The sequence below is a fragment of the Mandrillus leucophaeus genome, unplaced genomic scaffold, assembly GCF_000951045.1.
Source record: "Mandrillus leucophaeus isolate KB7577 unplaced genomic scaffold, Mleu.le_1.0 Scaffold940, whole genome shotgun sequence".
Taxonomy (NCBI): domain Eukaryota; kingdom Metazoa; phylum Chordata; class Mammalia; order Primates; family Cercopithecidae; genus Mandrillus; species Mandrillus leucophaeus.
In genome coordinates, this window is record NW_012110253.1 from 373,074 (window position 1) to 390,316 (window position 17,243).

At 34.4% G+C, this 17,243-nt stretch overlaps 1 protein-coding gene across 3 annotated transcripts in view; it reads left to right on the plus strand.

Moving 5' to 3' along the window:
* SNX7 (sorting nexin 7) overlaps positions 1–16,902 on the plus strand; it is a 117,066-nt gene extending 100,164 nt beyond the window's left edge. For all 3 annotated transcript variants that reach the window (XM_011970311.1, XM_011970312.1, XM_011970314.1), the window contains one exon: positions 16,456–16,902. In XM_011970311.1, the coding sequence (XP_011825701.1) occupies positions 16,456–16,533 (78 nt within the window). In that variant the 3' untranslated portion in view covers positions 16,534–16,902. The remainder of the gene's footprint in view (positions 1–16,455) is intronic.
* Positions 16,903–17,243: the final 341 nt, after the last annotated feature.

Sequence of the window (17,243 nt, forward strand, 5' to 3'; positions counted from 1 at the left end):
GGCGACAGAGCGAGACTCCATCTCGAAAAATAAATAAATAAGTAAGTAAATAAATAAATAAATAAGTATGAATAAGCGCTGAGTGTCCAGAAGGTTCTTCAAGTGTAGTTTTACTTATTTAGGGATTTATTTCTTCTTGTGTTGGGAAAATGGTGAAATAAATTCTAGTGAAATGGTTGTTTGTTTTAAACATAATATTATACTGCATACTTTGGGACATTTTGTAGATTGTGTATATATTTACTTGAAACCATCCTGGTCCAAATAGGACAATTTCCAAGTATTCTGAGCTTAAGAGGTTAATCTATATGGATAATGATGATAAAATTGCTACCTAAGCAAGATTTGGATGGATGGCATTTAGATTCCTGTCAGAAATTTCATTGTATTCAAAGCTGAAAATCAGAAAAAGTATTGATTTGTGCTCATCTGTGAGTTGAAAGGAGCAATAAGGGGAATAGTCTCCCTAGACTTAATTCTGACTAACAAAGAACTGTTATCTTAACGTGACAGTTCCATAAGCAGACAGTACTGTTTTCAAAATCTGGGAGGTGAAAGCAAAGGAAGGAAAACTTGGCCATTCTCAGTCATATTTCCTAGAATTTAGTAAAGTACCTTAAAAAATTAGAGAAAAGTTAGTTATACTTTCAAAATCATACACTCTAAATGAGAATATGACTTGACAGGAGTGGACAATTCTTAAAAGTGAAAAGAATGAAGCAGGTAAAGAACCTGACACAATCATACCTGTGGACCATGGACCATGGAAACAAAGATGATAGAGGAGGATACAGTCAAGGAAGAATACAGAAAAACACAGGCAATATCAGTGAAAGCATACGTCGGGAAGAAGAGAGTTTTGGGGGAAAAAATGTGAAGAGCTTCCAAACAGCACCAGAGTCAAATGAGAGTAGGTATGAGGAGCCTCTTTGGAAGCAAGAAAATTAGGAATTCATATGTTATCAAAAAATTAATAAAAATGAATTCCTAGTGGAAACTGTGTAATGGGAACTAGGAAAACAGAACTACCTCATTTCTATTTCACTGCTGTTTTATCCATGAAGGAGAATGAAAGTATAAGATGAAAGCGTTAGGAAAATACAAATAAAAGTTAACTAAAATCCAGTACATTTGAAGAGGTAATAAAACAAAAACTATCCATTGCCACAAAGAGATGGCTGGGTGTCTTCTGTTTTTCAGTGAGTGGTGCAAAAGCCCGCCCTTTACCAACCTGAAAGCAGTGCTTACAAAGCCCCAGTTGAAGCTCTTAATTCTAAATTTACTCATAGAAGGAAGACTGACAGACCGTCACTTACTCAGAAGAAATGCAGGCCATGTTACTTTCCTAGGTGAATCCTAAAATTACCCCCAGAGAAGGTTTTCAGCAATACTGGAACAATGTTTCCAAAGTAGTTAACCTCCTCTGTAACTTCAGATACACACCATGCACAGTCAATACTTGCTCAACCCTTTGTCAATAGCCTGTCTTAGAGAGAGAAGAGTGGATATGGTAGGGGAGTTACCCACATAGAGTTGTTCAGCATAGTTTTTAGCCTAAGAAATAGCAGGTAGTGTTTGAGTTTTCTTTTAAATTGTTGGAACAGAGGTGTAATAGATGGTCTGTATTGAATCTTTTTTTTTTTTTTTTTATGTTGGCCATAAAAAAGACTCCTGGGCTGAATCTCTGTCAAGAAGCACATTCTTTAAAGTTAAATTCTCTTTCCTTATTATGAAAACAAAGAAGCTGACTAGAGCTGGAATAATCCAGAGTTATCCAGGACAGGGAATTTTGAACCCATAACAAGGTACATTTCTTTTTACAATCATGCCTCCTAATAGGTACTAAAGCCTGACCTAAACCCTAGACCTCAGAAGACAGATGCCCTAGTGCTAAAATAGGCCTTCAGAAAAGAGCATTCTATGTCTTTGGAATTATGTGAAGAATATCTCAGAACTACATTATACACCCTAAAATTGAATAGATTCCAGTTACATGTAGGCTATATTTCTGGCAAAGCAAACACACCAGCTTGAGAGGATAAGAAGCTTAGAAGTTTACTCAGTCTAGCCATTTTTATACCAGTTAACTTTTCCAATTCGTTACATCCTTGTACCTACATTATCTGCTGTCTTATTCATTGGGAAGTACTCACTGGAAGCCTGAATGCGTTAAGAAATTCAGGTTACATCATGCTACTTTTCTATGGATCATCTAATTTATTTAGGGATGATCATCAAAAGGAAAACAGCAACTTTTCATCTTCTTAATGCCATTAAGTGGCAATACATTGAATAGAGTGTTCTTGTGTTTCAAGAGACCAACATTGTTATTGATTATTTATTAACCTTGTCCTTTTTACCAAATATATCACTTTTTTGTTGAGCAATCAGTTCTTATTTCAAATAGAATCTAAAGGCACATAGAAATGGTCAGAGCAAAAGATACAGAGATGGAATAGCCTTCTGTGATTCTAGAACATCTTTGGAGGCAAGCCACCATTAGACTCCAAGAAACTGCCTTCTCAGTTTGACACATTATTACCAGGAAATTTGGATAAGTGAAGAAGCAAGAATTGTAAGCTGAGCTCAGGGAAATCTACATTTAAGATATTTCACAAATAACTTTCTAAAAATTGACTATTATAAATATCAGAGGAAGTCTCTGGGCATAGTTCTTTGGGTCTCTAATTATTGTATATTTGTGGTATACACGATCCCACAATCCTTTACTTCCACTTCTTGAGGATGGCAAGTTGATAGCCAGATTACTCCCATTTAGCTTATACTGTTTCGTTTTGTTGGAGAAGGTTGGCAACACATCTTAGCATGTTTATGTTCCTAAGAAATTCTTAGGAAAGAAACCTATTCACCTTTCTTTATCATCTCACATCCCGAATTTGTTTGCTCACAGAAACCATTTATGGAGTAAATGTCTGAAATATTCTCTAGAAAACAGAGGGAAAACAGATGATAGAGATATAAGATTTCTAATGCTCATTAGAGTGTTCATTTTAACACCACTTGAACGAGCTTAGGTAACCATGAGGTCTTGACAGAGTAGATTTTAATTCAACATGGCTTAAAACACTGCTGTATTATAGCCTACTGCCTTTGAACTTACGTTTGCATAATTTGATGCAACTTTTCACTGACGTATAGATGAATATTCCCCTACCATAGCAAATAAGAAGGTAAGTATTATCGTCTATGTTGTTGATAAGGTCCTGCTTTCACATTCCAAGAGGTAAATCTAAAATCTAACTAGTTTCTGTCTGCAGGAATCTTTATATTTAAGTCAAAGTTATTTTGCATAAGTTAGTCTTTAGCATGGAGAATGATAACATGCTTTTTAGAAGTCAATTTATTTAATTTTCTGGGTATTTGTTTTGGTGACCTCTTAATTAATTTTGAAAAAAACTTAATTTTTTTCAAAATTTAAGTTTTATGAGAGTCATATTGAGGTCCTGTTGTATTAGAAGATATTTCTGACTTAAAAAAAAAAAAGAACAAAGTAATTATTAAGTAGTTAAGCAGGTTTATTTACTAAAGGAGTTCTCAGAGTACTTTATGTGCTTATATGGTGAATCTGAAGACATAATACTTTTCTTGACTAGATCAGTGTTTCTTCTTCCAGGATGAGTGTTCTACAGAACATAGTTTAGGAAATCTTGGGTAATAGTGTTGATCTCTAATGCTACTTTAAGTGTGGACTGATATTCATTCCATAAGTTATTATAGATTCAATTTAGAAGTTGCAGTTATCAGTTGGAATCTTTGATAGCAATTCCACATTGCCAAGACATCCAAGTTGGTGATTAGGAGGTTTGACTTGTTGAATTCTATGGAACAATTCAAGTATTGTTCAGCCTTTGTGGTGATTTGCATGTGGCATGAATTACAGACTAGTCATGCCCAGTAAGACCACTTAATGGTCCTTAGAAGGCTGAAAGAAGAAAAAACAAAACCATTGTTCTTCACCACGGATAGTTTAAGAAGCATTGCTCTGAAGCTCCTTCTGGTTTTTACAAGTCTGTTGATCTCTTACACTTAATATAGATAGTGTCCTTTCTCACTTAAAAGTTTATAATCGATTTAATATTGAAGCATCATATAAAGCATATAAAACACAGTCAGTTTTAGAATTAAGTTCAATTGCAGCAGGATTTTATTTTTATTTATTTCTAAGGAAACTTTAGAATCAACTAGTTGTCATTTTTAGAATTCTTAACTATTATGTACTTACTTTGTTGTTTGATTAAGTGTGATTTCTTCTCTGAATTAAATTTTCAAAATCCATAGCTATAGCTCATGTTTCCATCTAGTTGTGAACCTTTTATTATGTGTCATATAAGTCTTAAATATTTTTGTTGTTTTGTAGGTTTTTACTTTTTTTTTCTTTTTTTTTTTTGAGATGGAGTCTTGCTCTGTCACCCAGGCTGGAGTGCAGTGCTCCAATCTCAGCTCATTGCAACCTCTGCCTCCCAGGTTCAAGCAATTCTCCTGCCTCAGCCTCCCTACTACCCAAGTAACTGGGATTACAGGCACCTGCCATCATGCCTGGCTAATTTTTTATATTTTTAGTAGAGACGAGGTTTCACCATGTTGGCCAGGCTGGTCTCAAACTCCTGACCTCAAGTGATCTGCCTGCCTTGGCCTCCCAGAGTTCTGGGATTATAGGTGTGAGCCACTGCACCCAGCCAGCTTTCTGCGGTTTTCAAAACTTCGATTGAAAATATTCTCATCAGTCCCCTATATTCTGTAATGTAATTTGTTCTCAATTATCTATGCAAATAAAGTGACCTTAGGTGTGAAATAGACAGTTATATCATGCCATAGTCTGTGCTGCTTCCCATCCTTTGGGCTACATAAGTTTTTATGTAGTTAATCAGGGATTTGCATGGAAGGAGATTGCACATAATAATGAAATAATTTCTAAAAATGTCTAGTTTCTAAATCAAGGACATTCTGCTTATTGTGCTTTGTAAATGACAGACTACATACTATGGGCCAATATAATAGTTTCTGTATAGAAAAGGAAGAAATGATTTAAACACACACACACGCACACACACAGCATTTTATCACAAATAAGAAAGGTGGGTCTTCTAATGGAAAAAATTAAAGTTGGATACCATGATGCCTGCATTAGCTAATTATAAAGTCCTAATCATGTCCTCTCTATATACCCAGTTTGCTAAACTGCCAAATAGAGGTATTCCTCCCTTCCCCCACCCCACATCCCTTTCACATACATCCCTCACAAGTCTTTAGGAGAATAAAACTGGAACACATATGTAACACGCTATAAAATAATGTGCTTAAACATCATAGTTGCACCTTAATTTTCTAATAATCCAAAGGTAAATGTGCTCATCTGTATAGTTTGTTGTACTTTGAACGTATGCTGACACAAAAACAGATAAGCTTAATGTCTGAAGTGTCTCGCATTAAACTGGATAGACTTCATGTAATTGGCTTACTTTTAAGTAAACAACAATGATGTTGTGGTGTAGCAAAAGTATGAGTTTATAAGGATATGAATTTAAATTTTGGCTCTTATGTTAATTTCTCCTATAAAGATTTCCAATATATTAGACCTTTCAGAACCCCAATTTCCTCATGTATAAAAATGAGAGAAATGGATTAAATTTTATCTAGGGCTCCATCTGTCTTTATCAGATCTTGAGTTAGACATCTACAGAATAATGCTACAGAATAATAAAAAAATGGACCACAAGATGGCGTTTGTAGCTAATGAGTCCTTTTGCATTAACTATCTGTGTTGCAGTCATTTAAATATTTGCAATAATTGCAAGTGCACATTTATCACTTACATTCTTGAGAGATATGTAAAAGTAATTTTTAGAAAAATAATCTGCAAATCCTGTTATTTTTAAGTTATTGGTATTTCTAAAATTATAAATTGGCAGATGATTCTCAGAAGCTGAATTTAGACTTTTCCAAAAATGAAATTTAATGAATAATTTGAGCTATTGCAAAATAATAGAAGTTGCTTTTCTCTGGCAGTATCAACTCTAATTTCCAGATTGATTACATATCAGAATTTGAAAATATGTACCTCCTGAAAGTTTTCATTAGTGTTTCAATTTCAGGTTTAGGAGATTAAAAAACAATTACTAAAATGTTACACACCCTATTGCTGTCATTGTAGGCATAACCTAACGATTTTTATAGATGATAAATAATTTCGTGATGCTATTGACCTAGTAGAGAAATGATTGCCAATTTGAGCTTCAATGTTTTCTCAAATGTAGGTGATATCAGCTATGTCCAGGATCATTTGAGACGACGTTAAAATACTTAGAAGAAACTCAGTCATATTTCCAATTGGTAGCTTATTGAGAAAGATGTAATTATCATGGTACTCTCTCTAAAAGGTGCTTTTTGATTAAAGGTGAAAAGTAGAAGCACAGCAGCTTTATGTGGCTTAATATGGGAATTTCCCGTTTTAAAATAAATATATGGGAAGGTGTGGCTTTTACATATTCTATAATAATAAGTATCATTATTATTAGGTAAATGTCTAGTTATTTTACTTTATTACCACAGAAATACATAATTATATTTTATTTTGACTTATGTAATAATTTGGATGAAAAATTTTCTAGTTAGCTGTTTCTATCAACAGTATGGTGTCATTACCTATGGAGATATCAGCTGTTACATAGGCATCACATGGTGGCTAAGGGCATGGGCTTTGGACAAATAACTTCTGACTTTTAGCTGAGTGACCTTAAGGACTTTTTTTTTTTATTGTAGTGAGCCTCAGTACCCTCATCGATGAAGTGCTGAAAATGCCATAGATTTGTTTGGGTGTTAAAATATAAATGTACGTGCATATACATATATGTATGTATAGGAAAGGAATACGTAAAGATGAAAGAGAAGTCTTAGAAGCAAAGGTTAACATTCCCAGTGAGTCACTAAAAATTGTTTATAAGATTTTATGCTCATCAGGTATTTCCAGGAGTCTTAACCAGCACATGCCTTAAGCCACTAATTTTACTTGAGCCCAAAATTGCCACCATAGAAAACAGGTTTTAAAGCTGCTAAACAAATGAATGAATGGATGAATGAATGAAAGAAAAGCAGTTAACTCAGTGTCTAATAAGGATTCAGTAAATGTTGGCTACTAGTAGTACAAGCAGCTGTAGTGGTACTGAAAATATTTCTCATATATTTGTGAATCTTATCTTTGGAAATTATAATGACAATTATCTTACAAATACCAAATACGAGGAGGAGAAGTAAAATTTTATGTTTGCTGTATTCCACACTGGGTCAAGCAAAGCAGAGCAAGGCATATTTACAAATTATATGTGATTTCATTTGCCAACTTCCTGTCAGCCATGGTTAGCCTCTGGAAATCTTCAGTTTTAGTTCTGGGATGAAACTTAACGGACACACATAGTTCAAACCCTTACGATGAATAGGTAAACAGGCCCAGAGCAATAAAGAAATTTGCCTGAAATCACACTGTAGAACAGAACATCTTCATATCCCACAAGCTTGAGAAAATAGTGATTCTCAAATGTGGAAGCTTCCATTGAAAGCTGTATCTTATCTATAGAAATACCATTATTGTCACCCTTTACTCTTTAGAAAACTTGATCACATCTGCCTGTGGGATTACTACCCGCTTATGAGAACTGAAGAGACATTTACCTCTTCTAATGCAAAATGTCACCACCTTTACTGAAGTATCAAGAGATTTATTTTCAAAACTGAAAGTTAGTTTTGGAATTAAAACTTAATTTTCTACGTATTCTCTCTGTGTGTACTGCATTTGAGGAGGTTTTCAGCCTGTGTGTAGAAACAGAAAGGCTTCGTTTACCTGTTGGGTCTGTTTTCCCCACCTCTGGCTCACCTTCCTGTGGTGGTTCTCTTTGTCTGAGTTCTCTCCTCAAAGAGAAATAGCACTTGCCTTTGGCTTCAACTGCAGCCACCTGGGGGAAACGTGTACTGGATTCTCAATTAACGAGGATTTGTGATAAGCTTTTTTTCCGGTCAAACCACATCTTGGCTCATTGCATGTATAGCATATTTATCAGCTTATTTTTTTCTGCAGTGAGAAGGAGCTGTTCACCATGGTTTCCTATAGAGCACTGGAAAAAAACACAGTACTGCACTATGAGAGTCATTTTTCTTAACTGTAAAATGAAATTACCTGATTTCATCAGAAGATTATTGCATGAAATAAAACAGTATGTGTGGAAAATGATGACATCTTATTCAAATGGAAGTGGAACTCCTGTTGTTGTTGGTTCTCCCATGATAGTATGAGAATCCAAAGCTAGAATGAGCTAACCAGAACTATTAAATGTCAGGCCAGCAGTGTTGCTGGGTATTTTTTATTACTACTCTGGTTTTGACAGATACTAACTTTCTTCACTCACTGTAATGATTTAAAAGTGGGAAAAATTGTTTGATGACAATGCAAAGCCAAATAAATAGAAACATCTTTTAAAAATATTAACTTATAAGCAAATCTCACACTAGGTTTTGAGATTTTTTTTGGTTGTATTAACGATTCTTTATATCCTCCAATTGTAATCCTGAGCACAGTAAATACTCACTGTAATAAATTACTTAACTATATGGTATAAACAATATATGTCTTGAGTTTTTCATACTCAAGAGCAAAGAAATTTAAGGAGCCTTAGAGATCATCTTTTTGTTGTTTATAAAGATTTGTGTACATTAATTTGATACATGTGCAGGATATCAGGTAACAAGGGCGAATATTAAACATTGGTGGAAACAGGCAATTGCATTTATTTAATTAAAAACCTGCTATCAAGAATCCCAAAGTTATCTGGTAGCGTCAGGAGCTGCATAGTTCAAGGTCAGATCTCAGCTTTGCAGGCCCAGAAAAAAAACCATATTGGTCAGCAACATAAGTGGGGTTCAGGCTTTTAGGGCAAAACTTAATATTTACATGTTTGGAGAGCAATAGAAACCAAGGTATCAGTTGATTAGTGTTCAAATAGAAAAGTGCAGTTTTCTGATGGCCAGCATCTTAGCATCAGTTGTTCAATATATTCCTTCTCTATAGAGTAATCTGCATTTACTGAGCACTTACCATATTCCTGGCATGTATTAATTCAGTCTTCTTCAAACAATAGATACGTTCCTAGAAATATATACAGAATTTCCAAGATACAGGAAGGGAATTAATTTCCATACACTCACGTTTTGTAAATACTCTTTCCTAAAATGTGATCAGCCTGATGCTCCAGCAATCAGGGTTTCTTACCTATTTCTCCTTCCAAAATCATCCTTCTACTATGTGAAAGAAAGGCATCTCATTCTCATGACCCAGTGACTTATTAAATGTACCCTGGTGATGGTTCAGAAGATTGACTGTCCATTTGTTGATGGATAAATACTGGCATACAATTGATGAGATTTATAATGTAAACACACTTAGACCATTTGAGCCTCAGCTTTCTCACCTGTAAAATAGGATTGACAGTAGTCATTGTGAGGCTTAAAGAAGGTGATATATAAAGCAATCATTATAATGCCTAACCAAGTATTCATATCGGTATATGGCAGTTGTTAATGTTATTTCTGTTGCTATCCTATGTCAATTGTTCTATAATATTCTGTATTTCAAACACATACTTTTTCTGCTTCTGGTATGGAAGATAAGGAAATCATGAAATAGCTAATTTGTCTGTCTTATCAAGTTTTACTATCCCTTTTAGTACTTACTTTAGAAATGAAAATATTAGCTCACATCACTAATTAGCATGGACAACTACTGAATATCTTGGATCTTTATTAAACTAGCATAGTTAATGCAGAATATGAAAATGATAGGAGTTTGTTCACTTGAGGACTAACACCATCTTTGGTGCAATTTGAATCACTTATTAGACAAGAATTCTAAATAGAGCAGGCTGCTTAGAATTTCATTTTGAATTTTACCTGGAGAATGTTCAGAAGTTTATTTAAATGATAGTTTTGCAGTTATTAAAAATACCTAATATCTTCTGAAAGTAGTAATTGCTTTGGGGCTGCCCTGCAGGGGTGCCAGATACAAGATTGTGTATGGGTTTGCAGAGAGCAAACCAGAGAGCTCTAGCAGAAAGATGGTTTGCAAAGGAAACTGAGGGCTTTTCTCTAAATGTAAAGTGTGGTGCTGTTCCCATCAGCCCTCTCCACCTAGTTAATAGTTTTCTGTTTCGTAAACATTGTGGGTAGATTTTTTAAAGATATGCTTCGGAATTTTTGTATTTCCTTCTTTTTTAAACTTGACATTTGGTGAAAGAGATTTGTGAGTTGTTTATGAAACTGAGTTTTTTTTTTCTTGCTATTGAAAAGCAATAAAATACTGATAATAGCTAATATTTATTGCATATCTACATATGATGTTTATTGTAGCTTTTTGGAAGTGTTGTTCCTCGGGTTGTGGAACTTCTCCTTTATTCCTAATTTGCTGAGAATTTTTTTTGTTAATAAGGAATGGACATTAGAATTTGATAAATGTTTTTTTCTCTCTTGAGATAATGTTGCATTTAATATTATCATTTGATAAATAATTGGATGTTAATCCAATCTTGCATTCGTGGAATAAACTCCATTTGGTTATGATGCATAATTCTTTATAGAAATTACTACATTTGATTTACCAAAATTTTATTTAGAATTTTCATATCTATGTTTAGGAGGAATAATGGTCTGTAGTTTTCTTTTCTTGGAATATCTTTGGCTCTGGTATTTTGGACAGCATCCCCATGTCTTCAATTTTCTGGAAGAGATTATATGGAATTAGTATGATTTCTTCCTTAAATGTTTGCTGTAATTCACTAGTGAAGAATTCGGCCTGGAAATTTGTGTATGTGTATGAAGATATTTAACTACAAATTCAGATTCATTTGGGTTATTGGTTTCTTCTATGGTGAATTTTGGTAATTTATGTCTTTCAAGGAATTGGTCCATTTCATCTACATTGTCAAATGTAGAGGCATAAAGATCTTCATAATTTTCTTTTTTCCTTTAGTAGAGTCTGAACTAATATTAAACCTCTCATTCCTGACCCTTGGCAGCATGGCTAAAAGTTTAATTTTCTCAAAGACCTAATATCAGTTTCATTGATTTTTCTTGATTGTTTTTCTTTTTTCTTTCATTGAGTCCCACTTTGCTCTTTTCTGTTTTGTTTTTGTTTTCTTCTGCATTTAATTGTTCTTTTTTTGGTTTTCAAGCTAGAGACTAAAGTCATTGATTTGAAATCTTTCCTCCTTTCATATGTAGGCATTTAGTGCTAAAAAATCCCTATGTTCTACTTTGATGGCATACCAAAATTGTTGCTGTGTTGTGTTTTCATATTCAGTTCAAAACTCTTTCTAATTTCTCCTTTGATTTGTCCTTTGACACTGGAGGCTTTTTATAATTGTCCTGTTTAGATTTCAAATATTTGGTGATTTTAAAGATATCTTTCTGTTACTGATTTCTAGTTTAATTCCATTATGTTCAAAGAACATGCTTTATATGACTTGAATCTTTTAAAATTTATTGAGACTTCTTGTATGGCCAGAATGTGATCTATATTGGTAGATGGTTTATGGGCACGTGAAAGAAAATATGTATTCTGCTTTTGTCCTGTAGATCTCAGTTAGGTCAACTTGATTGATAGTGTGGTTCAGATCTTCTATATGAGTGCTGATTTTCTGTCCACACATTCTGTCAGTTCTTGAGAGGGGTATCAAAATCAATTATGCTTGTAGATTTGTCTTTCTCCTTGTATTTCTGTCAGTTTTTATGAAACTCTTTTATGTGTGTAAACATTTTAAATTATGTCCTCTAGATGTATTGGCCCTTTTATCATTATGAAATGATATCTCTGATAATGATCTTTGCTCTGAAATCTACATTTCTGATACTAGTGTAGCCATGCTAGCTTTTCTTTTGACATGTGTTACAATAAAACACATATATGTATATATGTATATATACACACATATATATACACACATATATATATATATATTTAATTAAAAGAAATAAACCCAGGATCTCACTGTGTTGCCCAGGCTTATCTCAAACTCCTGGGCTCAAGCGATCCTCCCACCTCGACTACCCAAACTGCTGGGATTACAGGCATGAACCACCGTGCCTGGCCATATATGTATTTCTTAATCCTTTTAATTTTAACTATATTTGTCCTTATATTTAAAATATTTATAAGAAATTTAAACAAAGTATAGGTAGGTCTTTTTTGTAATTCGATTGGCAATCTGCATCTTTTAATGGTATGTTTAGCATATAGACATTTGAGTAGATTATTGGTATATTTGAGTCTTTTATCTTGCTGTTTTTCATTTGTCCTGTCTGTACATTGTTCCCATTTTCTTCTTTTGCCTTCTTTTGAATTGATAGACAATTTTACATGATTTCATTTTACATCTCTTTGTGGTGTATTAGATATAACTCTTTTGTATTAGGTATAACTCTTTTATTATTTTAGTGGTTATTTTTAGGTTACTGTATGTATCTTAAATTTTTCATAGTCTACCTTCAGGTAGTATTATATTGCCTATATAAGAACCTACAAATGTGTTTTTTCATTCCCTTCCACCTGACCTTTATGCTGTTTTTGTCATGCATTTTACCTCTACATGTATTACAAGCCCTGTAAGATTTTCCTTTTTTTAATTCATATATTTTAATACATTTAAATAATAAAGTATATATCATATGTACTCATGTAGTTACTATGTCACTTATTTATAGATCCATATTTCTATCTGGTCTCTTTTTTTTCTACCAGATAAGCTTTTTTTTTTTTTTAAACATTTCTTATAGTGTGTTCTGACAGTGATAAATTTTGCAGATAATGAATTAAGTGATTTTGCAGTCTGCTTGATGGGATCTTGTACTATTGTAGGCCTTATGAGAATGCTGGATACTGTTTAATCCTTCCCGATGGCTTTTTTTCCCTGTGTCTCGTAGTCTTCTCACGTGCATGTGCCAATCAGTACTCTGCTTGGTGTGGTGCATCCTCCGCACATCTCCAGAGTTTTGTCTCTATACACCACTCTCTTCTCTGTTACTCTGGTCTTTGAACTCTAGCTGCATTTTCTCTAACTCTTAGCTCTATCCTTTTAACTCAGTGAGTCAGCCAGGTAATGTCTCCCTTCACCATGGCCTGGAAATTCTGTTAAGGCAACAAGCTGGTATATTAGAGGGATGCTAATATAGTTTAGATATTCATCCCTGCCCAAATCTCATGTTGAAATGTCATCCGTAGTGTTGGAGTTGGGGCTGGTGGAAGGTATTTGGATCATAGTGTTGGATCCCTTATGTATGGCTTGGGCCATCCCTTTGGTGATAAGTGAGCCCTTGCTCTGAGTTCACATGAGATCTGGTTGTTTAAAAGTGTGTAGCACTGCCCCCACCACTCCTGCATTCGCCATGTGACATGCCTACTTCCACCTCACCTTCCGCCATGATTGTGAACTTCCTGAGGCCTCCCTAGAATCTGAGCAGATGCTGGCACCAGCTTCCCATACAGCCTGCAGAACCGTGAGGCAATTAAACCTCTTTTCTTTATAAATTACCCAGTCTCGGGTATTTATTTATAGCAATGCAAGAACAGCCCAATACAGATGCCATAACAAAATTCCGAAGACTAGGTGGCTTAAACAACAGAAATTTGTTTCCTCACAATTCTAGAGGCTAGAAGTCTAAGATGAAGGTGTCAGCAGGCTGCTTTCTTCTAAGGTCCCTCTCCTTGGCTTACAGATGCCCACCTTCCTGCTGTGTCCTCAGATGATTCTTCCTCCTTGCTCACATTTCTGGTTTCCTCTCTGTGTCCAGATTTCCTCTTCTTACAAGGACACCAGTCATATTGGATTAGGGCTCACCCATATGACCTTATTTTACCTTAATTACTTCTTTAAAGGCCTTATCTCCAGATACAGTCACTTTCTTAGGTACTAGAATTAGGGCTTCAGTCCATAACACTGGGGTAATCATGGAGTTTACTCTGGTTTTGTTTGTTTGTTTGTTTGTTTTTCTCCTTAGGGGCCACTATCCTTTGTTGCCTGATTTCCAGGGTGTTGAAAACCATTGCTTTATATATATAGTATCTACCTGGTTGATTGATTTAGGCAAAAGAGCCTTTCCAGTCCCTGTTACACCCTCTGGGTCAGCAACAGAAGTCCTGAACCTGAGTTCTTGATCACTACGCTATACTTCCTCACACTGACCTTTCACAAACATGCCGAGATTTATGGGGTCTACCTTTTGCTCATCTTTTAGTCTGCATTCAGTGATTGCTTCCACTAGGAAACATTAGGACACTCCAATCTTAGATCCTATTACTGTTACTCCTATCATGTCCTGTAACATCACAGATCCTATAGTTGATTATATTTGCTTACTTGAGTTTCATGCTAAATCCTAATTTCTATTGGTTTGTAAGCTGTGCGCTAGTACCGTCACAGTGCCTGGCATATAGTAAGAACTCCAAAATATTTGTTGAGTGAAGAGATTTTTGTATGTCTACCCTCCATGCCCCCCAAATCATGTGTAGTTTGGACAATTGTAAATTACTTACAGTCCAAAATTTGAAAAATATATTAAATGTGAAGTATTCATCTTTTATGCCTTTTCATTAGTATAGGCATTTAGATGTACTTAAAGATATCTAAATTATTCTCCTGTACCGTCTAAGAGGAGGCCACTCTTACTAGGTGGTTCCTGTAGTAACTACCTGACCCTGATTCCTCTACTCCCCTCCCTCCCCTCCCCTCCTCTTCCTATTTTATTTTGTTATTTCTCCATCCCTATGAGAGAGGCTATTATTATTATATATCTGAGGAACTAGAATATTGTAAAGTTAGTAACTTACCGGAGGATAAAAGCAAATCCCAGAATCGATTCATTACAGTTACTGTGCTTCTTGGATTGTACTTGACTTTCAGTACCTTCTAAAGCTATTTAAAGAAAAAGTATCCCTTAAAGTCTTGATAAACTTGATTACTTTAATGAGGCCTACATTACCCCAAGTCTGGCCTTCAAAATATATTACAAAATAAATACCCACTATTTAACCCAGTAATTTATTGGGTAAATTTTACCCAGTGTCTTTTTTATTTGACAATTAGGTCATTCAATGTTTTACTGTTATCCTGTAATTATACAAATCTTTTAGCTTATTATTAACTTCCTAAGTTATTGGAGCCTATCTCAGAGTTAAATCATAGTATGTAATCTTTATGAAAATCTGAACTGACATAGTATTTCCCATATTCTAAATCTTCAGTTTGAAAAAAATGTGTTTGTGCATACGCACACACATACACATACACATACATAATTATATGAATACATACTTTTTGAAATGCAACACACTTATAATTTGAGAGCTTTAAATGTTTGAGTTTTTACAGTGTTTGAAAAATCTCTAGTCTGTTATTAGCACTGGTTGTCTGATATGGACACATTAAAGCTGTGAAAGGATTAGAGGCAGAAGAAGTGACATGGAGGTAGTTGAGCCAGGTGGACCAGTGTTAATCAGTCCAACTTTGGAGTGTATTATGTAGAAACATACATGTCTATGGCCGTCTATCCACGTTTGAAAAAAAAAAACAAAACATAATTTCTTTCCAAATTCATTATAGCTCAGGCTGAATATACATTAGAGTAGGTATGATTTAGAAGAATCCTAAGTGCGTTCAGACTGTTAAAATTATGCTGTAGATAAACTTCATACAGATACTTGAGACTGGTCTGTTAGGAAGGTCATCCTCAGGCAAAATCAAATAGGCCACATTTATGTTTATGTGTTCTGAACGCCTTCAGACCCTTACAATCCTGTGTCATTTCCTGTGGCACATTAATAACTTAAGTCTTTCCACCCATTCTCGACAGACCATCTTAACAGTTGCTAACTTTTTGAGCATTCACTTTATGTTATGTATTCTGCGTAGAGATTTATACAGATTATATAAATTTAATTCTCACAGTTGTGCTAGTGGTAAGTACTATCATTAACCTAATTTGTAGCTGAAGAAACTCTAATAAAGGTTAATCAACTTTCTCAAATTCACACTTGGTGTAATGGGATTCAAATCAGACTGAAGTGTGTTTGTATCATCACTCCTCCTCAGCTCCAACTGGCTCCATCTTTTTCTCTATAACGTGGAGCTCTTACTTTTCTCTTGATATGGGGTAATAGTAGACTATTTCAGCAAACTAATCCTTGCTAATCTTTTTAACCTTTAATATGTTTTCCCCTTACTTCACAGTAGCATCCCTCATTAAGAATTAAAATATGTAGAAAATGACAAGGATTCTGACAAGATGATAGGAGAGAAGAATAGAACAGATTGCAATAGGAACAGATGTGTTAGAATTTATTAATCCTTTAACGCTGAAAGTAAACCGTTATTGATTGCCTCATGGTGTGTTTCCATTATTCAGTGCCTTGCTACGTGGGAATCATTCCTTACATCACAGACCAACCTCCACTTGGAAGAAACCTCTGAAGATAAACCTTAATCCCATTGAGGACTTCTGTTTGATCTTTGGGAGACAGCATTTATTAACCAAAGTTATTCTTTCTGGATCTGCCATGTCCCTTATAAAGTGGATGAAAAATGTTTTGTACTATCTGGAAAACCAACAACTTGAAACCTCAGGTATTCCAGGTCACTGACATGAATTTGAAAATATATCTATCTGTATGGATATATATCTATATGTATATAGATATAGAAATACAGAGAGAGATCTGGCTTGGTTTTAATTATGTTCTTAAATTTGTGTGCCAATAATTGCATATAGATTTTTTTTCTTAAATATTTGACTGTGGAACATGCCATTTTAAATATGTTGTAAGGACTGTTTTAATAAAAAGTTTAGTATGAAGTGGCTGGCTGCAGTGTATTCCTTGCCTCCTAGTAACTCAAGCCTCTTAAACATTCTAAATTGAGTGCAGCATGTGTTAACAAGTATACTGTGCATTCAATTTTATTTCATGATCATTTCCTCTGAATACTATTCAGTTTAATATTAGGAATTCAAAGTAACAACCAAAAATTATTTGACATTATTAAAATAGATGATAACTGTTCAAAAATTGATTTTTTATAAGTAATTGTTTTCCACAATTAAAAAGTTTCCAAGATTTAAATTATTATTTGAGTTATTAGTTAGAAATCCTTATATAATTATATTCCCACTAGTAGATATATTTGGGCTTTGTAAAA